At 39.1% G+C, this 24,775-nt stretch overlaps 3 protein-coding genes across 3 annotated transcripts in view; 1 reads left to right on the forward strand and 2 right to left on the reverse strand.

Moving 5' to 3' along the window:
• Positions 1 to 9,674, reverse strand: part of rnf144aa (ring finger protein 144aa) — a 42,467-nt gene extending 32,793 nt beyond the window's left edge. The window contains exons 1-2 of the mRNA XM_036592758.1: positions 9,574 to 9,674; positions 8,886 to 9,165 (exon numbers count right to left, since the gene is read on the reverse strand). The gene's annotated coding sequence lies outside the window, so the exon portion shown is untranslated. The remainder of the gene's footprint in view (positions 1 to 8,885; positions 9,166 to 9,573) is intronic.
• Positions 9,675 to 11,101: 1,427 nt separating this feature from the next.
• On the reverse strand, positions 11,102 to 15,333 carry rsad2 (radical S-adenosyl methionine domain containing 2). Its single transcript, XM_036593691.1, has 6 exons — positions 14,841 to 15,333; positions 14,246 to 14,407; positions 13,181 to 13,410; positions 12,944 to 13,093; positions 11,975 to 12,007; positions 11,102 to 11,815 (listed from the first exon to the last, which is right to left on the reverse strand). The coding sequence occupies exons 1-6, from the start codon at positions 15,175 to 15,177 to the stop codon at positions 11,651 to 11,653; spliced, it is 1,077 nt and encodes a 358-aa protein (XP_036449584.1). The 5' UTR covers positions 15,178 to 15,333; the 3' UTR covers positions 11,102 to 11,650.
• Positions 15,334 to 15,625: 292 nt separating this feature from the next.
• On the forward strand, positions 15,626 to 22,644 carry cmpk2 (cytidine monophosphate (UMP-CMP) kinase 2, mitochondrial). Its single transcript, XM_036593690.1, has 5 exons — positions 15,626 to 16,546; positions 17,703 to 17,820; positions 18,402 to 18,603; positions 18,828 to 19,061; positions 21,759 to 22,644. Exons 1-5 carry the CDS (start codon positions 15,782 to 15,784, stop codon positions 21,877 to 21,879), a joined length of 1,440 nt encoding a protein of 479 aa, XP_036449583.1. The 5' UTR covers positions 15,626 to 15,781; the 3' UTR covers positions 21,880 to 22,644.
• Positions 22,645 to 24,775: the final 2,131 nt, after the last annotated feature.

The following is a 24,775-nucleotide window of genomic DNA, read 5'->3' on the forward strand; positions in this document are numbered from 1 at the left end:
ACCAGGACCAAAGTTGGTTACCTCTGGTTTAAATGGTAATTTCAAAATTTCTGCATAATTCAACTATTTTCATGTAAGCGAAGTTACTCAGAATGGTTTGATGTGAAATGGCTCACTGCAGAGAACCGTACTGACTCCCATTTTTTATAATGGTGGAGATAGGAATCAGAAGTCACAATGTCTACAATGCAAATACAGCCATTTAACTGGCTATACAAAACAATCAGTGAACCTGCATGAACTCTACAGCCCTCAGGGTGTCATAGGTAGCACACTCGCTAGGAGGCACTCAGCTTTTGTTCTCAACACTAAGGTGTAAATAAAATACCACAATTTAGTTCTTTTTTCTATTGTAATAAAAGTGAGAGATGTAATGAACATCATCCTTTCATATAAGAGGGTCAGTATGGCTTGATAACCATTCCAGTCTTCAACATAGGCATCTGGCAGAATCTAACTGCATTCTCAGAAAGCAGATCTTTCTTTAAATGGATCACTGGATAAGAAGAGACTGATTCAGAACTCAGGCTGAAAAAAGGATAAATGGACATGCCAGTAACTCTTCCCAGCATCTGAGAATACAGCAGACATGACTGAAATCCTTTCGTAGAAAGTAGGCTACATCTTGAGCGTACCCTAAACCATAACGAACTGTCAATAGTCCCAAAACAAAATACGCATGCTAGATTTTTTTTTGCTAGCGAGAACACTATGATATGACATGAAAGTTTCAGAACTGAAACGCTATCCTAACACATTAGCTGACCTAGACCACATTCATAGCCATTATATTCTCACATGAAACAAGCCAGCAAATTCACATTGAATACTTCATCTAAAAGCAGGCTAAAATAACATAAAAGTTGCAGAGGATGCAATACGTTGATGCAAAACAATCTCAGGTTGAGTAAGAAATTACATTTCAGTTCCTCCCTTTTAGATGTCTTATGAGAGGGACCTGTTAAGCAGGCAGAACTATGATAATGGCTATAATAGAAAAAACAGGTCAAAGCCAGTCAATGTGGACATGCGTCAGCATCCAATGGCCTTCACTAAGGGCAGACATTTCCTCGAATGCGTCACTAGATAAATTAGAAGAGGCTGAGTCAGCACTTAGGCTAAAACAGGTAGGCTAAATGGACAGGCTAGCAATTATTTTCCAAGAAGACTCCAGACTGGCAGAAACTATGATGACTGAATACCTAATAACCGAAATCATTTCAAGATGTAGCCTCTATTCTGAACCTGACCTAAGCCACACAATGAGTCATCAGAGCCTTACAACAGGTTTGAACAAGTGTAACAACAGGTTTTAAATATGCAAAACCAGTATGAAAACAAAAAGCCAGCTAACAGTAACAATAAGGCTGCAGATGATAAATGCAATGAATTCAAGCACAATAACCCTGGGGCTAGACCTGCCACAATCATTATATAACTGCCTGATTGCAAAAAATTTGAGATGATCTCAATAATTTAAGATGACTGCAATCATTTTCCACAGTCATTAGACTTCACAAATGTATTGATACAGCAAGCAAAATGTGAATTGGCTGCACTTTCATCAGTTGGGTTGAGGCGAATAAGCATAACATAAGAAAGCAAGCCAGCAGAGACATCATTTACGTTTGTTTAACTACATGATTCTGTATGACTGTAGACATTTGTCTGTGTGCAGACATACACAATAGTGCAGTGCAACATTTCATGTTAGTACCAGGTAGAATTCACTACAAAAGTATAAATCATTAGGAATCAAGATAGCAAATTAGCCAAATTGGTCACTTTAGACTTGTACTTTAACTGTTGCATAAAATTAACCAACTAAGACAATTAAACCATATTTTTTACATGGCAACTAACTGTCAGATGAAATTTCATGTTCAATCAGGAAAGACATTCTAAAGATGATGGAAAGAGTTCATGAAGCACTTTCTGTAAGATTAGTGATGACAAGGTCAACAACAAATAAAGCTTCCAAAATTATCATTTAAAAAATTCTAATTACAAAGGATCTGACATGCACGTTTGTGTCTGCAAGATTTTATACAATATGGTGGATATTTATTTCACAGCTTTTATAAAGACAGAGATTCATGTTTAAAAGGGATTATCAAATTATCAACCAGTAAACATCAAGTGGTGCAAATTTATATGAATAAAAATACTGTATTTTAAAGTTATTTACCACTACTGAGAATGTGAAACTAGTCTTTGTACTTGGCCATGTATAAAACCTTGATCCTGAAAGTTTTTACATACATTTCTTTTTTCAAATAAACATCCTACTACTACTACTAACAATAATAATGATAATAATAATGATAGTAACGATAATAACAATAATAACAACAACAATAATAATAATAATAATAATAATACCAACTCAAGTTTATGGTTTCATGTGGCCATACCACTGAACCAGCCTAACCATGATAACTAGCATTTTTTTTTCAATATTTTCTGAGAGGGCTACTGACCTTGGCATTGCACCATGATGGCCTCTTGGAGTCTTTGTTATAGTTGGAAGTCTGGGGTAGTACTTTTGTTATTGGTTGTGCCATATCACATTTGAGGAAAATGGAATTTACAGACAAAAGGTTTTAATAACATTTTAAATGTTTCAAACATCATACCAAAACTGTTTTATAGCTATTATAACTATTTTAGAATTTTAGGCACCTAATTTAGGCTTTTCTGTTTTCTTTTTTAATTCATGATACAATATCATGGATGTTTATTACAAATCAAGCAGAAAAAAAAACATTACTCTGCTGCTTAGAAAATAACTGTTTGTCTGTACAACATTTGTCAACAACACAAGCTAAAATGGGGAATAGAGTTACTAGAAGCAGAAACTATTGAGTATGAACCTTGAACTTGACTTCCTGTGAAGGCAAAGATTTAAATGGAGAAAAAGCATGAGTGCCTGCCATTTCAGACTGAAGCAACAGCATATAAAGAGACATCCTCCCCTCCAGAAGCCTTGTGGCATACAATTTGTGTCTAAAAAATTAAGAGGATATGACAACCGTGCTCTACAGAGCTTATTTCTATTGACATGTGCAGAGAGCAAGAGCCTGAGGCCTGCCATGAACGCAATCTGTTGTCGCTCGTGGTTCTACTTTTCTAGAAATCAAATCCCATGTTTTAAACATCAGCCCCAGTAGTGAAAACAAGGAAAATTAAGATTATGAAAGAACAACAACTTGGACCATACAATCATTCTGCTGAACTGATCACTGATTGACTGTAACACAAAACAAGCCTGTTATGGTGAAAGGAGCAACACTTTAAAAGACACTCTCTTAAGGTAGATTTGGCAAAGCTGCCCAATGAGATAAAGACCAAAGCTATGGGTTATGAGTAATTCAAAATAACCCTAGGTGTGTAACCAGTGGAAGCCTGATTGACCGGGAGTTAGCACAAATCTAATTCTGCCATTATCTATAATCCCAGGCTAATTCCTTTAACACTAACTTAAACAGGTCAATGGGAGTGCTGTCCTTAGGTTTAAACACAAAATCACAACAGACTACTTCTGAATGAGTAATGAATGCCTTCATGCTGGTGCTCTCAGCCTTGTTGATGTATGTGAACGCTTTAGTAGACCAGAACTCAAACAGAAAACACAGCCAGCACATCTAACATTTGATGCACCTACCTAGTGCCTCAAGACTCAACGTCCTCAGCTTGACTTTTCATCATACATACAGACGCTATTATTATCACATTTTAAAACACACTGGTGACCCCGTAATGCTACATGGTTCAAGATTGGCCTGTTTTATTTTGGCCAAATTTACATTACTTGTGTTCGATAAGAGCTGTTGACAGTAACAGAATCCTCTTTTTGGGGTACCAGTGTGAAAAACAAGCATGGAATATGGTTAAACCAGGACTGGGGATTGGAGTGGGATTTTTTTTCCTTGCTTTACCTGTTATTTCTTTTGCCTCAAAGCATTGCCTCACTCTTCTTTAGGTAATCTGAGGCTTAATATTTATGAAATAAAGCAACACAATAGCAGTAAAAATTGTGGTAGTAGTATGTTGTGTAGTAGTACTGTCATCTTCAATTCGGCCACAAAACTGTAACAAATCTTGTGAGAAATAACAGAATTGTAAGTGTCACATGAACTTTACCGTCCAAGGCCATTTTGTCTGAGGCCGTGGTGTCTGTGTCCACTTAGTCTGATGTTATTTTGCCTGATTTCTAGTTGTACAAGACCTGAGACATGTTTTTTTCTGAGACCCCAAGTTGTTTTTTGATGTCTGACAATTGATGTTGTGACCAAGTGTTACAGTGTACAACATACCATAGGCAGCTTTTTGTACAGGCATGGTATCTGCCAGCCAGAGCCGCACACAATGCCCCGCCCCCCAAGAGCGTTCAACCAGCACAGCTCAACAGCCAGGTTTACTGAACATCTCATCTACGCCAGGTACATTAAATGTGGTATTAATGGACTAATTGCACCCTTCTGTCATATTAGTATTGCGAAGACTAGTGTCACGATAATAGAGAGCAAAAGGTATACAGTGCAGCCCTAACACAAACACACACTTGTGTGGCCAACCCTCAGACTCAAAGCCCAAAGAGAGTGACCTCAATAATGTGCTGACACTCCCCCCGGAGAAAACACTTTTGTCCTACACACAAAACTACAGGAAACAGCCAGGCTTACAGGTTCAATCAGTAAAACATCATTGCTTCTGGTTTGGCTAGACAATTTTACTGCATGAGACTAAATACTTGTTTCTATTTTCTTACCTGATACAGTTTCACTCTGTCTTCTCAAATGTAAAGACTATTCAGCCCCAAAGGGTGCCCATCAGCATTACTGTTTCTCAATGGTAACAGAGACAGATGGCAGAAGCAGACAGCTAAATTGAGAGCGCATGGCACATTATTGTCTTAAGTGGCAGTACACTGGGTAATTTTGGAGAATTTTAGAAAAGAGACCTACAGCCAGGGCTTCCTTATTACTGGCTTGCAGCATAATATCCTGTTTTTACTCACAGACAAAGGCATCATAGATGTGCCGAAAGGAGTCAGTCTGTATTGTGGTAACGGAGACGGAATGAATCTTAGACTTCAACATCGCTGTCAGCTGTCCTATAGTTTAGCATACTGAAATTTCCAAATCCAAAAATTCACCGATAATGCATTAGGATTTATTAGGCATTTCTAAATACAAAACAGTCTAAGCACTCAGTAATACATTCAGTGCACAAGTCAGACATGAAGGCTGCCTAGGTCAAAAAGAAAAGAGAATATTGTGAAAAACACCCTTGGGACTTCACAGAAAGGTTGCATAAACAAAAGAAAAATCCTTATTAGAGTATCCAAGAAAACAAACAAGTTAAAATATCCCCTAAATAATAGATGAGAGGCTTTTTAATCCATTATGCACTGTTGTCTCCTGTTCTAATAGCCTGAAAATTGAATTTGCTGCCACTCCACTCTCACCCCAGAGCGGTCCTCAGATAACACCTTACACAGCACTCTGGCCAATATCTATCCATGACTGGCTAGGCTGAGCCTTTTCCCTGGAAGAAAAGCCTCTCCAAAAAGATGAGCCAGCACCATTTGGCAGCTCCTCTCACTTCTCCAAAACTTATGCTGTTCTCCTCCTGACCACAGACCAACTTGCTGACTAACCAAAGCTGCACCATCTCACTGGGTACAGTTAGTAACAGGCTACAGGAGAACCTAGCTAGCTGAGGAGCATCAATGATGTGGAAAAAGCAGAAAAAACAAGCCCGAGAGTGCATGGCTCTGGCACGGCCCCGGCAGAAGACAGCACAGTAAGTAACTTCATAAGGCATGAGTGGCTTTGGGGCCGTGAGTAATGGCCTTACCTAATCACTGCATGCTTCACCCTTTCTCAGACCAAATTATGTAATGATATACTTGACTCAGTTTGTACCATTTATGTTTCAGTGGCATATACCTGTCCAGACTCGACAAATTTAGGCCTATTTGCAATACACACTTAACAGGAAGACAGAAAAAGTCTGACTCATGGCCAAAATGCAGGCCCAGGTCTAAATTTCTTATACAATATGTAGACAGAGTTTGTGCTGCTGACACGAAGATTAGCTTCATTACTCACAACAGGTAAAAAAAGAACATTCGGTTCTACTACAGTGGTTCTGTAAGGCCATTTATTTTAATACCTGAACCAACCTGTGATTTTTTTTCCTCCAAGTTTGGTTCTGTAGGTCAATCAAGACTTTTGAATATCATCACTGTCAGAACAAAATCACTTATCAACAAAAAAGAAACTTTACAGAGGGAGGTAAAAAGCATTCATAATTTTCAACGCATGTTAAATTTTTGTCATTACATTTTAACACAGAATAAATGGCAGCTGACATTTTCAAATTAAATGGAAAAAACGGTGAAAAACTATTAGTGTGTAAACTAAAGTTTAAAATATAAATAAATAATTGTTTTATCTGTAATTAGAATTTTAGCACCCTGAAATCAGTAGCATACACACAATTTTCATATCAGTCTGACTCTAGTTTGCTCTCATGACCTTGCTGACTTTCACTGTGTTCTCATCTCATACAATAATAAATAAATAAAAATCCACTATTTCTATTCCACTATTATGTCACAGGCATTCATAAAGGACAGGGCTAAAAAGGCTTCAGATACAAAAAATAGTTAAAATACAGACCCATAGCTATGCCTCCACTGGGTAATTAATAGTACTGACCTTCTAGCCTCCTTGTTGAGGTGCCAAACCCTCTAGTTACACCACATGTAAACCACAACCACTCCCTACAAAGGCATTCCATCTGGATTTTACCTGTAACAGTGGTCTGTCCAGGCCTATAGCCGGGTAACTGTGTTATTAAGCCTCTTGGTTAATGATGTTGTCATATATATATATTACTCACTAACTTGTTGAAACAAAACTGTAAGCGAGCTTAAATTTGAAAAGCACTTCACTGAGAGTGTCACAGTACATTCACAGGATCTGTCTGCCTAAAATCATGTAAAACAGTAACAATAATCTCCTAAATGTTTCCAAACATCACCCACACCACAACAGTAACGTCACCCAATCCTGAACTGAGTGTCAACATAAGAGCTACGACTGACAAATTCCTCCTCATGTAAAACCATTATTGGTCTGACCTCATCTCAAATGAAAGGCCAGGCCATTTCTCAAAAAGCACATCATGCCTGCCAGTTCCTCAAACAACAAAAAGTCCTGCTTCCTCAAGTGCTCTCGAACCAAGAACAGAAGGCTTTGCAGGCTTTAAGAGCCACAGTCATTCTTCTCCTGTCAAATGAAGGCCGCAGACTCCGTTTTCTGTGCAGCGAGAGCATTACAACACTGCAAAATAAGTGGTCTACTACTTCTTGGAATAAACCCGGCTGACCTGAAGGCAAACACTAGCACCTATATGCATACAAGGATATCCAGAATGCAATAAGAGGCAGAGTACGGTTAACACACATCATTCCTGAGCTTTGCAATAGTAAAGGCATAGCAGTGCTTAAATAAGGAAGGACAGTGTTCTTCTTTGTTGTATATACTTGATGTATAAGAAATAGTGCTAGATAGCAGCAGCCATTTTAAGATCCGTCTAGAAGCTAAAGGCATACAGCAAGTGAAAACTTGCTCGGGCTTGTTCATCAAGTAATAACAAGGTCCCAATGACAAGATTAAAATGAAAATTTACATCAGTGGAGAAATGAATTGTGTGGCAGACACATCTCATGTGTAGTAAGGTAGAGTCAGCGGGGGACAGTTATATTAGTGTTACAACTGAACTTGTGGTAAATTACACTGTCAGATGCTCCTGAGTCCAGAATGAACTATGTTCACATCGGTTGACTGATTAATGAAATTCATTGATTCACATTCAGTAGTTTTAGGGAAATATGAAACATTCTGTAATACTAAAAATCAAATAATTTGCAATTACTTTCAAAATACCAAAAAAAAAACAGAAAGTGAAGAAACCTATATTAGCAAATTAAGCTTGAACATTTAGTAACTCATTAAAAAAAGGATTCATTTTAATGGAAAAGTACAGAAATATTAGGCCAACAACAGATTTCATTCATAGACTTCACTTCTGTTATTATTCTATAGGCCAGTTTACAGTGTCACAAATAAGTGTTACCATTGTCCCTGGTATGATGACAACTGTGACAAAGTGGGCACCTTGTCTTTACACATATATTGTAAATAGAAAACATAAGTATAAAAGTATTCATTATTTACTCTAAATTTGTAAGAAGACAGGTAGAAAAATCTGTTGATTTCCACCTACAGTTTTTGTGTGCTAATGCATACATACATACATACAGATACACACAGAGGCACACAGAAAGGGAAACAATTCCTCATACAGTACAAACAGGTACCCTTTTTGATGCACCCGTATAAAAAAAACAAATATTGCACAGTAAATGCCACTTCATCAACCAACACCTCATTTCCCCCAGACCTCACAGAAAATCTTTCATATATTACCACAAGATCTTGTACCTTAGAAATAGGTCCAAGAAAAAACTGAACACCGCAACTGGCATCACTCCTGCACCTGCAGCCGGACACGTAGGTTACTACTCGCACTACACAAGGCTGAAGTTAGCTTCTTCTTCGATTTTTCCCGTTCCACCTTAAATGCTGCAGCAGTTACATCCTGGGCCCTGGAGCACCCGAATGTACCTACTGCACCATTTAAGGTGGAACGGGAAACTTCGAACAAGAAGCTGGCGAATAAGAAGCTGATTCAGCTTCGTTCATACTCGTATTGGTCCTTAATCATGGTACAGTTAAAATATCACACACAGTAGGGCGTGGTAGAAAAAAACAGCGTTTTTCAAAAGCTAACTAATATAGGTTACTCACCTTACGTTCAAAGAAGTGGTCTGAGTTTGTCAAAACTTCCCGAGCTACAAACCGGCTGTGTGTGGAATCCGAAGCCCTCCAGATTATTGCCAAAGGAACTGGAGCTCGGCCAATTAAAAGCAGCTTTGCTAAGCTACAGTGCAGTAGCCAGCTAGACTGCTATACAAGTACGATGGAGATCCATTTTACTAAATAAATGTCGCACAGAGGGCACAAGCTGCAAATAGGCATTGTTAGCCTTGACAGGTCCTGCCCTCACGGAGACCATCTGAATAACGACCTGTGGGCAGACACAACAGAACAAAAAGAAAGAACAGCCGAGCGTAAACAATACAGCACTTCAGCTTCTGCTACATGAATCCGAGAGAAAACCTAACGTTATCAGCCAGCTGAGAGAAGCGCATTCTCATTGTTGAAATGACACATCAGTCCAGACATTACACACCTCGCTACATAACACTGCCACTTAGTAAGCTCCACTAAGGGTAAGCCCATCAAGCCCACCAGACTAGCTACTCCTAGCAGGCGTTACTGCTTTACTGTGCTGCTGGCGAAGCGCACAACGGATATTCTTAATGTCTCTGGAAAAAAACATACCCGTTAAAGCTCTGCATTCTGTAACAACGTAATGCTAAGCTGAGGAAAATAGCCTCGTCATGATCAGACTGCCACGATGTGTTGTATTTACCTCAGGTCTCCGTGTAGTTTTGAAGAATCAGCTGTTAAGTCGGATTTGTTGTGAAGACGCCATTTGTCTGAGCGTTTCCTACTTCAGTGCTTTAAACGGAGCGTCACAGCAAAATGCACAAACAGCGCCACCCATCGGGTAAAAGGCGCTATTAGTTAACGGTTTTTTTAAAGGGCCCATATCATGGAAAAAACAGAATTTTCCCACTTTTTAAAACTAAACAGTCTGATATTCTATGCAAACGTTGCTGAGTTTCAAAATATGCTGTTAAACCCCTCAGTCCATACTGTACAAACATATCACTAAGCTGCAATAACAGCGCATTTTGAATGAACTGTTTTTGTGATGTCTTGAAAACCAACGTGTTTACATATTTATACCGGTTTAGCCCAGAGTAAGTTAGCTCCGCCCAGTCATACTTAAGTTATAAAGAGTGTATCAGCCTGGACCGCCAAAAAGGCACAGTACAGGACAGCCAATCAGAAGTAAGGTCATGGTCATTTACATGAGCGTTAAAGGCACAGAACCAAAAATAGCCTGTTTATTTGGGTGCAAAAAGAGGTGTTTTTAGAGAGGTAGCTGTTTTAGCTACATAAATTTACTCAAAAGTCATATGTGGACCTCAGAGATAAACAGGATATAGGATACAGGATGTAGGATATGGCCCCTTTAATAAGAAGGCTACGTTACCTCTTTGGAGTTCTTAAAGAACTTTTTTTAATTTTTTTATTGAACATCACATCTTTAACAGCAGTCATTACAATCCATCATATAACAGAAACATATTTTGTCACTGCCGTGCCAGTCTGTCAGACTTCTGTGTGCTCTGTGTGTTATTTTAGGTAATATCTTTCAGAGATGGTGTGTTGGTGTCGATGGATATTGGTGTCAGGCCAGAACAACAGAAAATGCTGGGTTGGATATAGGAAGGGAAAAAAAAGACGAATCCTGTAACAAATCTTGCGCTCACTCACATTGTGTAATGTTGATAGCTGTGTGAGTCTTTTAGATGCTTAACTGACCAATTTATTTATTTATTTATTTATTTATTTATTTATGAGGTCTGTATATGATATTTATGTGGTTTATGTTCCAAAAATAAATTATAATCATAATTCATTATGATGATCATTATTTACATGATCATTATTTACATTTTCTAACCTCTCTTTATTCCTTAAAAGTAAACAGGCTGTTTTTGTTACTGTGCCTTTAAGACTTACATATGCAAATAACTTCAACCATTCTGGTTGGCTGTCCTGTTTCATGCCTCATTTATAAAAACAGTCCAGACTGAAACGCTCCTTACAGCGTCAGCGTGAATGGGCAGGGCTTAACTACTGTAGGCTGAATAGATGACTATATGCAAATATGTTGGGTTTCATGACATCACAAAAACAGTGAATTCAAAACAGGCTGTTTTCCATATTTGGACTGTAAAGACTGGGTTGGTACAAACAAACAAAAATTTCAGTCAAGTCACATCAGATTTCATCATATTTCATCATAGCACTCCGGTGACACAGAATAGGTTTTGTCACAAATATAGACCTTTATTTAACACAGATATTGACATAATGCTGTAATTTGTGCAAAGTGAATACCAAAAGATGTTTATGCTTTTATGCTTTAGACAATTATGCTTTTATGTTAAGGGTATTGCTGCTCCAGTAAAGCCATGAGATCAGAGAAAGTGAGGAATATACACACAGTATATAACCCATTTATGTCTAACAAATAATTTAGTATGGTAAAACAAAAAAAAACAACAACAAAACTTAGGCTTGTTTTACTAAAAAGGAGTATTCCTATGTGTCATAATGCTATATTTAATATACTAAATAAAGTGAGTACTTCTGAGCACATATAGATCAAAAGTAATGTAACATTAATAGGCTAGTACTGAGAGAAAACAATCCATCCAATCCAATCCATCCATTACAAATAAAATAATGCATATAGCAAAAATATAGCACATAGATAAATAACATGACATAGTAACATACTTATTACTGAGTTGTCAGGAACATAAAAAAGGGATGTGTTAGCCAACAAACATGGTAAATACTGAAGTTAATCACCAATCCAGTTTCATATCTGCTTTGCTCCATATATATTTGCCCCCCCTTTTGAGAAACATCTTCTCATCGAATCCACTGAACTTGATGGCCTCCTCCACCCCAACATCCAGAATGGACTTTGACGGGTCTTTCCTTCCTGCTCGACAGTCCAGAAAACGCATCTGCAAAGACAAAGATCACAGGTCAACAATGTCAATCATACAACAATTAAAAAAAATATATATATGCAAACAAACCCCTATATGATGACCTACTATTCTAACATTTGATGAATAACCACTGGGAAACAAACACTAGAAAGATATTCTAACAGTACTTACATATTCATCCAGAATCAGATAGGAGTCTCTCATCTGGAAAGACAACAAAAAATAGAAAAACATATTGGAGTTATTAGTGCAGGGGTACACTTTTACATGCATTTGTATTCTATATATACATCCAAAATTATCCAGACACCCCTTGTAATGAGTGAGCTATTTTAACCCTTTTGTTGCCACATGAAGGCTAAAGCAGAGAACAATAGCAGGTTTTACAGTGATATGGCTGTGTGTTAGAGCTGGTTTCTCTCACTCTGGCTAGTGATGGCAGGTTCCTCTGAGTGATCTGGTTTGTGAATCATGTCGCTATTTTTAACCCTTTGTTTATAATATGAAGGCTAAAAGCAGAGATGTAATATAACGGTAGCGAGTGGGTTTTGAGTGATTTTGGAGCTGGATTGCTGGCTGATGGATGGTCACAGGTGGATGAAATCACTCTGGATTGTGAGAGCAGAGAATATGAAGGCCAAAAAACAGCAATAATATCAGGATTTTTGGTGATTTTTCCAAGCCGAATTACTCACTGATGCTGATGTAACAGCTCAATGACATCATGGTAGCTAGTTAGGGCCGGGTCTGCTGAATGGTCTGGTATTTGTATCATGTCTGAAGCTTAAACCATTCTGAAGTTATGAAGGCTAGAATTGACCTACCGTTTTGCAAATTGCAGGCTTTGGGTTCTAAGGGTTAAGGGGCATGCATTGCTGACAGGCCACCATGCCAAGTGTCAGCTAGAGGAGTACAGCTCATCAGCATCGGCTATGGAGCTGTGGAACTGCATTCTCTAGAGTGATGGATCTCCGTCCAATAGCTTTGGGATGAGCTGGAGTGGGGTTTGTGATTCAGAGCTAATCATCCAACATCAGCACCTGACCTCACTAATGCTCTTATTGCTGAATGCAGTCAAATCCTTTCAACAATGTTCCAACATCTAGTGTAAAGCCTTCTCAGAAGGGTAGAGGTCATTACCTTTTGATTAGACTCTGGGACCAGGCACTCAATGCTCTGGTGTCGGTCCAAAAAATCTTGGAACTCCTGGTCACCAATGACAAATTTCTCCGCTTCCCGAAGGCTGTTCCCTCCTGTGTTCTCACCGTCAATCAGCAGACACTGGAACACCTGAAATGTAAGACCAGCAGACCACATCAGCACAAAATCTACATCTACATCTACTACATAGAACTCTAAGAAGACCTGAGGCCCTACCTTCCAGCGCACAGGATTAAGGGAAGTGATGTGCTCTGTCATATCTTCATTAATGTTGAAGGTGTTGATCACTGAGTTGATTTTGAAGGCCACCTTGTACTTTCTGCACCAGTTCCGCACTTTATGCAGATTGTCCAAGTGACTTTTCCTGCCCTGAGTTCGACCGATAGCTCTGTTGGTCTCCTCATCAAAGCTGTCACATGAGATTGCCAGAATGTCCAGATACTCTCCTGTGAATGACAGAAGACATACTTTGTCATTATTAGCTTTTTCCCCATTTTTTAATTCTGTAAATGATGTTTTAGGCCTACACGATTTGTAATGTGTGCATGACATGTAAAAGAGGCAGGGCTACAGCCAGACTCAGACATTAGATTTCTGGTGACTTTGCAAATAAGGAATCAATATATGTATGTGTATATATGTATTTACATTTACTATATATATATATATATATATATATATATTTTAAGGGGGGCTGTCACAGAGAAACTTTAAAATTGTATTTAAGGGGTGTGTAGTTTAGGATGAATTAATGGTAATATAAAAAGCAAACAGTGCCTTGTAATCACTTTGTTCATAACATTCCTTTGAGGCAAAATCTGTCTCACATCTCTTCTAGGAATGTAGATATTTCGGCTTCAGTGTTTTTGAAGCAACCTTCTGCTACACAATCTTTTCCTTATTAAACAAAATGTTCTATTGGCTTTCCATAATTTTAGCAAAGATGTAAAGAATGCATATTTCATACTGAACCTACTCATACCATTGAGGTTTTACATAAAGGCAAATAATTTTAACAAAAATCCTGTTTTCCTGTTTTCAGGATTGACATGATAAACCATTTGAACACTCTACCTCAATTAATCTTTGCAATCTTTGTCTTGACATAGTATTGCTTATTTGTTTTGTAGTCTAAGGGACATGTGATGTGATGTATTTAGTGTTTTATACACCTGACACTTCTTGCAAAAAAAACAAAAAAACAAAAAAAAAAACAAGCGAAGCAAAGTACTGATTAATGAGGCGCTGCTGCCCCCTGCTGTTCACTGTAGCACATCTCACCATATTGCTGGAACCAGTTCTCCTTTATCGTGCTTCCGTTACTGACGATGCTGACGCTCGGTAACTCAAGCTCTTGCTTACAGTAGCGCACCATTTCACCCAGGAACACGCCTCTCTGATGTAAGAAAGGCTCTCCACCCGAGAAGTTGATTTTTTCCATCCCTAATAAGAATAATAAATTATTATTATTATTATTATTATTATTATTATTAGTTTTAGTAGTAGTAGTAGATGTAGTAGTAGTAGTTCTATGCATGCATGTGGAAGTTGGGCTTAAAGAATTTTATTACATGTAAATGATAGTAGGCATAATGATTATGATGAGGGTGATAACAATAATATCACCGAAAGCTGATGTTATTGTTAATAAATAACAACAATAGTAACAGGTGTCATTATTATTGCCACCTGTTAAGTAATAATAGTAATGATATCAAACAACAACAACAACAACAACAACAATAATAATAATAATAATAATAATAATAAAAATAATAATATCATGTAATGTATATGAAATATCTAATTAAATACACTGTGCTCCTATAATCCCCTGCGCTAGTGAGATGCAGGTGCTGGGTAAATTCTTGTCTACCTGCTTCCTTTAACAGCTGTAATCCTCTCTTTGCCTCCTCGATGGGTAAAACGAACGAAGTCTTTGCGGTGTGGAAGCAGAAGCCGCATTTGTAGTTGCACTGGCGGGTGAAGTGGTAGTTCACACTTCTGGGAGTTGTGACCTGAACTCTGTGCGGATCTCTCTGTCCCGCTGTGGACGCTCTGGGTTGGTCTCTCGGGGTCAGTTTGCTCTGTCCGGTTCTCCCTCTCAGCCATTCAGTCGTCCACTTGAGCAGAGTAGAGAGACGCGCGTGCACGTTGCTGATGCACAGCTGCAGGAGCAGCCTGACTAAAGCCAGCTGATTCGAGTGGAGCATGCTGAGAGAGTGAGTAACAGGGAGAGTGAGAGTGCTGCACTGAGCGCTCTCTTATAAGGGCCGGTGAGCTCGGTGAGGCTGAGGAAAGGAAACCGAAACAGATGAGCTTCAGGCTCCTTTCACAGAAGCTGCTGTTCACAGGAAACATATACGCCTAATCATGTTCCTACGCAGCTCGACAGAAAAGAACAAAGTGGACAGGCTGCACTTCAGTGAGCGCACCTCAAACGAGTCAGTAACAAAACATTCATGCTGCTTATTTATTCAGGCCTTATTAATTTAACTTTTGCATATACGTCAAACTTCATTCATATATATATATATATATATATATATATATATATATATATATATATATATATATATATGCATGTCCTGGCGTATTTATTTATTTGTTTGTTTTTTATTTTTTAGTTGAATTGTTTAATTACTTGTGACCTATGCTATCTACTGTCGTGCGCGTGTCCTTATTTAGTAATTTGTTTGTTTGCTTGTTTGTTTGTTTGTTTAATTATTTATCTCTCTATCTACTAGCATGCGCACGTCCTGACTGGCTTACATTTTCATCAGGCTATTTCAGGCTATTATTTATTTGGCTGTTGCAATGTTTTGGTCACGTGCTGCTCGGCTGCTCTGTTTACTTTCGTTTCGTCGTTCGGTTTTGTTTCTCTGTAATAAAGAGCGTCATGGGCGGGTGCGTGCAGAGTGCGTGCAGAGTGTGTGCAGAGTGTACGGAGCGCGAGCTCTGCGCTCTTTACTGAACATGTCCGTGTCGCGGCTAGCGCGCGGCTGCTCGCGGCTCTTCCTGCTGGAGCTGGAGGCGCGCGCAGAGCCGCTCTGCTTCAGCCTGAGCTCTGAGCGCAGCGCGAGCACCAGAGCGGACGCGGAGGCGGTGCGGCGCGCTTTCGGCAGCGCGCGCATCTTCTCTCTGCTGGTTGACGGCGGCGGCGGCGGCGGCAGAGTGCAGAGAGCGCGGAGTCACGCCGAGCTCATGAAGACGCTGCATGCACAGCTACCGCCCGAGTGCAGCTTCTCACCGCTCACCTCCTTCCTCCCCGGCGCCAAGGACTCCCTCATCCGGGGCTTTTTCTTGAGGGACGAGTCCGCCTCGAACTCCACAGAGCGCCTTTTAAGCGACTTCAAGCAGAGTCACTCATTGAGCGTGTTCTCGTATGAGCGCGATTGTGATGGGCAGTACTGGTGGTGCCAGGAGATGTTTAGGAGTCCCGCCACAGAGCCAGAGGCTGGACAGAACCAGAGGTTTTACGTCACGCCCACCACAGCCCCCGAGCACCATCCAGCAATACTGAACATTATCAACTCTGACGTCTTCTACCGCCTGGAGGATGCTTACCAGGTTCTTAAGGAGGTATATAAGCATATTTTGGTGGGGCATCCCTGCTCGAAAAACCAGCACAGTCCAGCATAGCTGATCATCAATAAAGCAGTGTTTTTGATGCTGGCACAACAACAGCATTGGAAACTGTTACGCTCATCAACCACCAAAACCAGCATATGGCTGCTGTCGGAACAAAACCTCATATGTAAATTTTAGTTGTTTTTCAGTTTTTGACATGATTTGAAAATGCCGGTTGGCCTTTATGTTGTTTGTAAATTTCATGATGAATGGACCAAAAGAAAAATGGCCTAAAATTACTTTGAAAAAAGTCTGGTTACATTGACTTACATTAAAAGTTATGTGTGTTTCTTCCTTCTCCTGTAAAGTTATCATTTTGGAAATACAAGGTTTTGTTCTGACAGCAGTGATATATTGTTTTGGATGCTGTTATGCTGGGTGACTAGCTAAAACAGCACTGGACCAGCTCTAGAACAGGATAAACCAGCATAGAGCACTGGTTTCATGCAGGTCTATGCTGTGCAGGGATTGATTAATTTCTTAAAGCATGTTTGATAATCATTAGGAAGCATTACATCAATGAGTTTATTACCCAAAACTTGAAATGGTCAGTTTCACATGTCAGGATGTTCAACCAAGTTCCCTTTGAAATCAAGGGTATTAATAGTGAGTTTGTCCCCTTTGCTGCAGTAACAGCCTCTGGTCTTCTGGGAAGGCTTTACACTAGATGTTGGAACTTTGGAATTTTGCATTCAGCCACACAGTAGCATTAGTGAGGTCAGGTACTGATGTTGGATGATTAGTTCTGTATCACAAACGCCACATAAGCTCATCCCAAGGGTTTTGGACGGAGCTCCATCACTCCAGAGACCACATTCACTGTTTTTCTGCCCAGTGCACAGGGCTTTAGCATTAGGCATGTTGACCTTAGGCTTATGTATAGCTGCTCCAATGAGATTATGCAAGCTGTGTGCTTACAAGCTATTACTGAGTGTACTGTAGATACGTCTGGCTTCCTAAGTGCAGAAACATCATCTCAGAATCAACCTGTTGTACTGATGAATCCACTCAGATAAGTTGTGAAATGTATCAAGATTAAACCAGTTTCCAAGACTAGTTGACTAAACTTACTGCTACTACACAATTTAATGAATTCTGGCTTTCTCAGTGCAGGAACATCATTCCAGAGTCAAAGGCAGTGCTGGAGATTGTGGACCAACAACTGGAGGCCTGCAGGCAGGATAAAGGGTTTCCAGTCATCGTGTTAGAAGGACTGGATGCTACAGGTGATGAATGTCTTTTATTAAAGGCACTAGTTTACTTTCATACATTAAAAAGCTGATTATGCTACGTTCATCTGTTAGCTACAGCTATATTATTGTCTAGATAGTGGAAATAATAATCATACATTTCAGTTCATATCGCTCACTCGCCACTAATTTGTCACTCCTTCTCACAGAGCCTGTTCTTTGACTAAATTGTCAGTGGATGCTCTCCATAGTAATTCTCCCTTTCCTTTTTTGACAAAGCAGTACTTCTTTCCAAAAAACAGTGGGCCTTAGTCATATCTCATTCAATATCTTCCTAAGTTTGTTTTTGAGAAAGATCCTAAGAAAAAAGTCTACGTCAGATTCATTATGTGTTCTTAAACTGCAGAATTGTTTGCACCTTTGTGCTGTTGAGCGTGTGTAGATTCTGTTTTTGCCTAAGAACAAATCCCAAATAAGAAAACATTGTTGAATGTTGTAAAAACTGCGTAAGTGGATTTTAAGAAGAAATTTCTTCTTAAGAATGGTTGATGAATGAGACCTAGTGTCTGTTTTGCACAGACCTCTAACAGCAGCCTGTCTGATCCCTGCCTGTTCAGGTAAAAGCACTCTGACTGAAAGCCTACAGAAAGCTCTGGGTGCCACTCTGCTGAAATCTCCTCCCCAGTGCCTCGCCCCATACAGACAGCGCTTTGACTCAGAGCCTCCACTCATCCGCAGGGCCTTCTACGCTCTGGGGAACTACATTACTGCAGCCCAGATACGGAGAGAGTCATCACAGAGCCCTGTGATTGTGGACAGGTTAGAAAATATCTTGACTGTAAACAAATCCACATGGTTCAGCAGCTTCAGCAGATGAGCCGACAGAACTATAATGTAGCGTGGTCATCTCAGTAAATCTTCTTTGAACTGAGCTGAGTTAAAATGAGCTGAGAAAGCCTGAGAGAGAGAAAGAATATTCATTTGGAATCAGTGAAACAAAAGCTGCACTGCATTATTAGCATCCTATTTTCTTTCTTTCTCAGATACTGGCACAGTACAGCAGCGTATGCTATAGCCACTGCAGTGAGCGGCCCAGTGGAAAAGCTGCCCTCTCAGGGCTCAGAGATCTACGAATGGCCCTCTGACCTACTCCGGCCCAGCCTGGTCCTGCTGCTGACCGTCAGCCCCCAGGAGCGGCTCCGGAGGCTCCAGCACAGAGGCCTAGGGCAGACTGAAGAGGAGACCCAGCTAGAGGTCAATCACTTGTTCCGCCAGAAGTAAGTCAGTCTTACTTTTCCCCAAGGCCACATATATATTTCATATCACTGCTGTCGGAAGAAAATCTTGTACCTCTATTTTTGTTGTTTTTCAGTTTTTGACATATTTTGAAAATGCCTGTTGCCCTTAACATTGTGAATGAATAGACCAAAAGAAACAGCCCAAAAAGACTTGAAAATTTTCTGGTTCCATTGACTTACGTTAAAAGTAAAGTCATTAACAATTCATATGCAAAATGGATATGGTTGCATTGCCACACAAGTGTTTTTCCAGCTCTAACTAGATGTGTGTTAAGTAGCCTACACTCATATGAAAGTGTTGTTACATCAATGAAATAATTACTAGGAGTAACCTGCCAAAAATCAATGCAAACCAACAAAATTCAGAAATCAATAGAAAGAAAAAAGATACCAGGTCAAAAAACTTGAGTATTGAGTTCCCTGTAGAACTACAGCGGAACTTCGTAGTATATCCAGCAGCTATCAGCATAGGACTTGAAATTTATTAGGTGCTTTCCTTCTCTTTTTGGGATCTTTTTGGCCAAAAATAATTGCTAAAGCTCAACAATGAAAAGTTTGAGCTACAGCACAAAAACAGAATAAAAATAAACACAAACAAATGAATTACAAAGAACTGAACTCAAACAACTGAGTAAAAAGTAGTGTCTGACATATTTTTGAACATATTTGAGGAAGATCTGTCTAAACATGCAACTTACTTATCTCTGCTGCAAATAAAAAACATAAACTTTGTTTTTCGAGCACCCACTATTTGTGAGCAATTAGACTGAGTGCAAATGTTCTAACATTCTCCTTAGGTGGCCCAGGCCTTTTAAGTAGTTAAAGTCTGTTCTGTTATGTGCTGGTAGCCAGTGTAAGGATTTAAGTAGGCGGGTGATGTGTTCCCTTTTTTTACTCTAGTGAGAAATTGGCAACTGCATTTTGAATCAACTGAAGCTGTTTGATTCTTTTTTGGGAGTCCAGTTAGGAGACCATCACAATTATCAAATCCTGCAAGCACCATCATTTCAATACAATTCTACACACTTAAAAATGATGGTTCTTCAAGAGTTCTTTAGTAAAGAAAACAATTCCATATAGAACCATGAACACTCAAAGACCCCTTCGTATGATTAAAAGGTTCTTTGCATCGTGAAAGGGTTCTTCAGATTGATATAGATTGTGCTGTAGATGGTTCTATATAGAACCTTTTAGAAAACCCTTTCATCATGCAAAGAACACTTTAATTATGCAGACAGTTCTTTGAGTGTTCATGGTTCTATATAGAACCATCTTCTTTACTAAAGAACCCTTGAAGAACCATCATTTTTAAGTGTATAGCATTGGCTCAGAGGAAGATGGCGCATATGGGCAAATGCTGTTTTATTTTCAAACATTTCAACAGGCAGCAAGAAATGTGCAGCCCAGTGCTGTTCCACACACATGGAGTGGGTAACACAGGAGGAAATATGTGGAGGGTAGACACTTCTGAGCACTAGTAACACTACAAAGCCCACTGTCCTCGGACACACCTGCACTAATAAGCAAAAGTACTCCAACACAACAACATCAGTAACAATAGCAACAGCCTGGGAGCAACCACTAAGCTCCCTATGGCAGGGAAAAACACTGCAAGTTAATTTGAAGAGATTTTGTTTCAGGTAATTTTATATCATTTCATTGACATTAAATTTTACTTTAACATAATGGGCAGATTATATTTTCAAAATATCAAAACATGAAAAATGGAGGTTTTGTTCTGACAGCAACAGTCTGTAACTGAATAAACGTAACTAGTTACTGCTCAGTTCTGGCTCACACCCACTTCAGCTCAGGAAGTGGGTGTGAGCCAGGTGTGTTAGAGCAGGAAAGACCAGGCAAGGATACTCCAGCACCTGGGAACCACTGCCATATTATATATAAAACTACATATAACTCAGAAGTTCATCCATTCTTTTGATCAGTTTAGTTTCTTATGTGGAAATGCAGACAGTGGGTACAGAATGAAAACAGAACCATGTCACTGTTACTTTCATTTCTGCCTTAAAGTAACTTAATGCTCTTCAGCCTTTGCCTATTTGCGTGTTTAAGTCAAATCAGATACCAACTTTAACTTTCATTTTCCAACTTAAATTGTTTTTTCTTCATGGTCTTTTATGTGGCCTTTGTTGATTTAATAAAACTTGTTGTTATAAAAAAAAACATTATATTTTGAATATTTTGAAACTTTAACAGTGTTTACATAATATATCAAGTTCATTTACTTTAAAGGTATTTCATTTTTATGGTATGTGAGCCTTTTAAAGACAAACATGTTTAAACATGTTCATTTTGAGGAAAACGATATAAAATTCTAAATATTTGTGGCAAAGCCCCACATATTGTGTCCCTTGCTGTGGTGTCAGCCTTTAAAAAATGTGCTTTTAACAATAATTTGGAAAAAAAAAAACATTGTACATCAAACCACTATTTAGGCAAATTCCTGCTTTTTATACCAAAGAATAGACTTTGATGAACATAAAGTGTTGGAAAATGTACCCAAAGTAGTAAATAGCTGTTTATATTAACAAAACCTTATCTGGCATTTTCAACACTTAATTTAATCGTAACAGTGAGGTGTCCCCAAACTTTTGACAAGCAACACATTTGGCACTCTGGTGGTGTCATCTATACTGACCTTTATCTCCTTCCTTCCAGAGTGGATGAAGCTTACAAGCGGATCCAGAACCCTGCGTGCGTCGTTGTGGATGCCAGCCCCTCCCCGGACCAAGTGCTCCAACAAGTGCTGCGTTTAATCAGAAACAAATGCCACTTGTAAACACTGTTACTGATTTGGCCCGGAGGCTGCAGTGCCACTCTGCACCACTAGATGCCAGTATAGCGTTAGAAATTTCCCCCTTAGACAAAAGGGGCCCCACTGAAAAAAAGACTCAGGGTCTTGGAGTGCATTGGCCGCACAGGAGGCTGATGGCTAAGGGCCAGCGAGTATCTAAACCCGTATCTGGACATGTCACAACCTGTTCACTTCCCACAGAGTAGCGCTGATGACACGAGAGGGAAAGTTATTATGAATGCCGGGACTAGCCGTCAACTCTCATATACACAGCTACAGCTTAGCATGTTCCATTCGCTCCGTGTTATGCTATTCTCACATGCCGGAGCACAGGAACTGAACCGAAAAGGCTTGGCGAATTCATCAATCACTTCAATTAGATTTCAGCACAAGGGCCTATTGTTGGTCAGCTCCACATTGAAGTCCTATGAGAGAGAAAACACTCCACATTAAGAGCTATCAGGATCTCATAGGCCAGGAAAATCGTTCAGATATAGGGATTTTTTTTACAGCATTGATAAAGAGAGATGCTAAAGGAAGTCATTTTTGTTCTCTCGCTGTTTGATGTGCTTGACATACTTTCCACTCAGGCTTTACAAAGAGAATATGCTTTTTGTGTCTAATGTCTTTGTTCAGTAAGCACTTTATAATAACCACTTTATAAATCTGTACCTAATGAGTGATGTATTTACCTGTTTGCTTTAGGGCTGTCACAATTTATCAATTAAAACCGACATCCTTGATGAATCAGCTTTGAAATTACTTTGTGATCTGTACATTTTTTGTGTGCATCACTGGAAAAGAGGAAACCCACACTAGCAGGATCTCACTAATGAATGTATGTTTGTAGCATAGCTGTCAAGCATCCCAAGTTTTCACATTCTCGAAATAAACTTAATTTCAGGAAATACCCTTTCTTCTTTTTATAAAAATAAAAAGAAGAAAGGGGCGAAAATGAAATTAGTTTGTAGTTCATTGTACATACCATTAATTATACATATGTATTAATAACTCATAAACATAGAACATTAAATTATACATAACCTAAAAATATTATGAATTATTATTATATTATAAATTACAGTCTTCGCCCAATTCTGCATTGTAATGTTAAGAAGCATACAATAAGAAGGTTATTCTCTAAACCGTATTCAGTATCACCACCTAATGTCAACTGAATATAAACCAAACTGCATACATCCACTTTTATTATTAAATTGAGGTCAATTAAATCAGGAGGTGTTTGAATTTTGGACCCAATGAACATCAACAAACAACTAATACTCATTTAAGCCATCATAGAAAGATGAAGTAGATTCTCAAATCACAGCAAAATGATTTTATTTGAGCATGTAGAGAAAGGACTGTTTAATTCTGTTTGAAGGAATTGTTGATATTGTAATGATAGAAATGGGTTTGTGGGGGTTGGCACATGTTTATTTTATGAACTTCTACAGATTTTCCATTACCAGCTCTATATTTCCATTAGGATTAAGTTGACAGGCATGTTGTAGTAACAAATGTAATGTACATTAAATAAAATTAAAAGTTTGTTATTATAAACTGTGAGTGTATAATTACTCAATTAATCGACAGAATAATCACTTGATTACTCAATTACTAATTTAATCCATAGTGACGTCCCTAGTTTGCTTATAAAAAGTGGAAATTCCTTACTGCAGTTCAAGCCTGGCCATTTTGCTCGAATGCTCTGTGTTAATTGTTAACAGTGCCCACTCTAAATACTGTCTTACACACACACACACACACGCACACACACACACACACACACACACGCACACCCATAGAGTTAGGCCGATAATTCATTTATATAGTGAGTGCTATAGTTACCCCTTGATAGCAAGATTAATTAGAGGTTTTAGTCGTTATGAGCTTGGCGCGGATGTGGGCTGGGGAAGACAGAGTGACCCGTCTCTCTCTCTCTCTCCCTCTCTCTCTCTTTGAGGCAGCACCAGTGTGGAGATGAGAGAGGAGCATTCATATAGCAATTAATGGACTCCTGTAGATCACTGCCAGACTGCTTTCCACGCCACTGCACAATCACACACTCCCCTCAGCCAATTACCTAAACTGCTGCTTTAACGCAAATGCAGTCATTTTTTAATGCATTACACCTCGACTTTTTCCTCTGTGGTGAACATTCACATACTTCTCTGTAGCGGTTGGTGATGACGCCACTTTCATGGGCATTAGTCAGAATGGGAGATGTAATGGTATGAATGCGAGGAGAGATTGGCATGGCTTTAGCTTAGATTCCTGAGATTCTTTTGTCTAATCTCTCTCTTTCCTTTTCTCTCCCTCTCCCCTTCTCTCTCTCTTTCTCTTTCCCTTTTTCTCTCTCACACACATACAGCAGAGAAGTCCCCAAAGGGCAGAATGCCACGCTGGCCAATTTTCCAACTATTTACAGTAATTCCCGCAGAGAACCGAACGTTTTAGGTTCAGTAGTCAGTAGCGACCCAGACTTTCCACAGTCCAGTCTGAGGCCAGTTTCCACTTTACTTTTTGCATTAATGTGCACACAGGTATTCACAGTTCAAAAGAGGCCTGATGTAAAATCCACATGGTGGTAGTAAATGTGTCTGCTGCATCTTAATATGGTGTAGTGTTAGAGTTATGTCAGGATCTGTCCATTAACAAAGACAACACATTGTAAATTTACAGCAGATCAATTAAATAATGTCCAAGGCTGTTTCTTTCTGACCATTTTGATTCACAAGTGATAGTTTAACAAACACTCAAACTTACCCAGTTTTCCACTTACCACAGAACAGGACTGTATGTAAACTTTTTAAGATAGTAGTGCTGGTGCTATAAATGCATGTGGTGTAGCTCAATTAAAAAATTAAAAAAAGAACAG

The sequence above is a fragment of the Colossoma macropomum genome, unplaced genomic scaffold, assembly GCF_904425465.1.
Source record: "Colossoma macropomum unplaced genomic scaffold, Colossoma_macropomum, whole genome shotgun sequence".
In the NCBI taxonomy this organism is placed as follows: domain Eukaryota; kingdom Metazoa; phylum Chordata; class Actinopteri; order Characiformes; family Serrasalmidae; genus Colossoma; species Colossoma macropomum.

Bases quoted from the DNA above. Each gene is read 5' to 3' on its own strand.
- rsad2 (XM_036593691.1), bottom strand. From the start codon at position 15,177: ATGCTCCACTCGAATCAGCTGGCTTTAGTCAGGCTGCTCCTGCAGCTG. The intron at 13,411-14,245 runs GTGAGATGTGCT...TGTCATTCACAG, and splicing joins GAACTGGTTCCAGCAATATG to GAGAGTATCTGGACATTCTG. The intron at 13,094-13,180 runs GTAGGGCCTCAG...CTTACATTTCAG, and splicing joins TTAATCCTGTGCGCTGGAAG to GTGTTCCAGTGTCTGCTGAT.
- cmpk2 (XM_036593690.1), top strand. From the start codon at position 15,782: ATGTTTTGGTCACGTGCTGCTCGGCTGCTCTGTTTACTTTCGTTTCGT. The intron at 16,547-17,702 runs GTATATAAGCAT...TGGCTTTCTCAG, and splicing joins CTTACCAGGTTCTTAAGGAG to TGCAGGAACATCATTCCAGA. The intron at 18,604-18,827 runs GTTAGAAAATAT...TTTCTTTCTCAG, and splicing joins AGCCCTGTGATTGTGGACAG to ATACTGGCACAGTACAGCAG.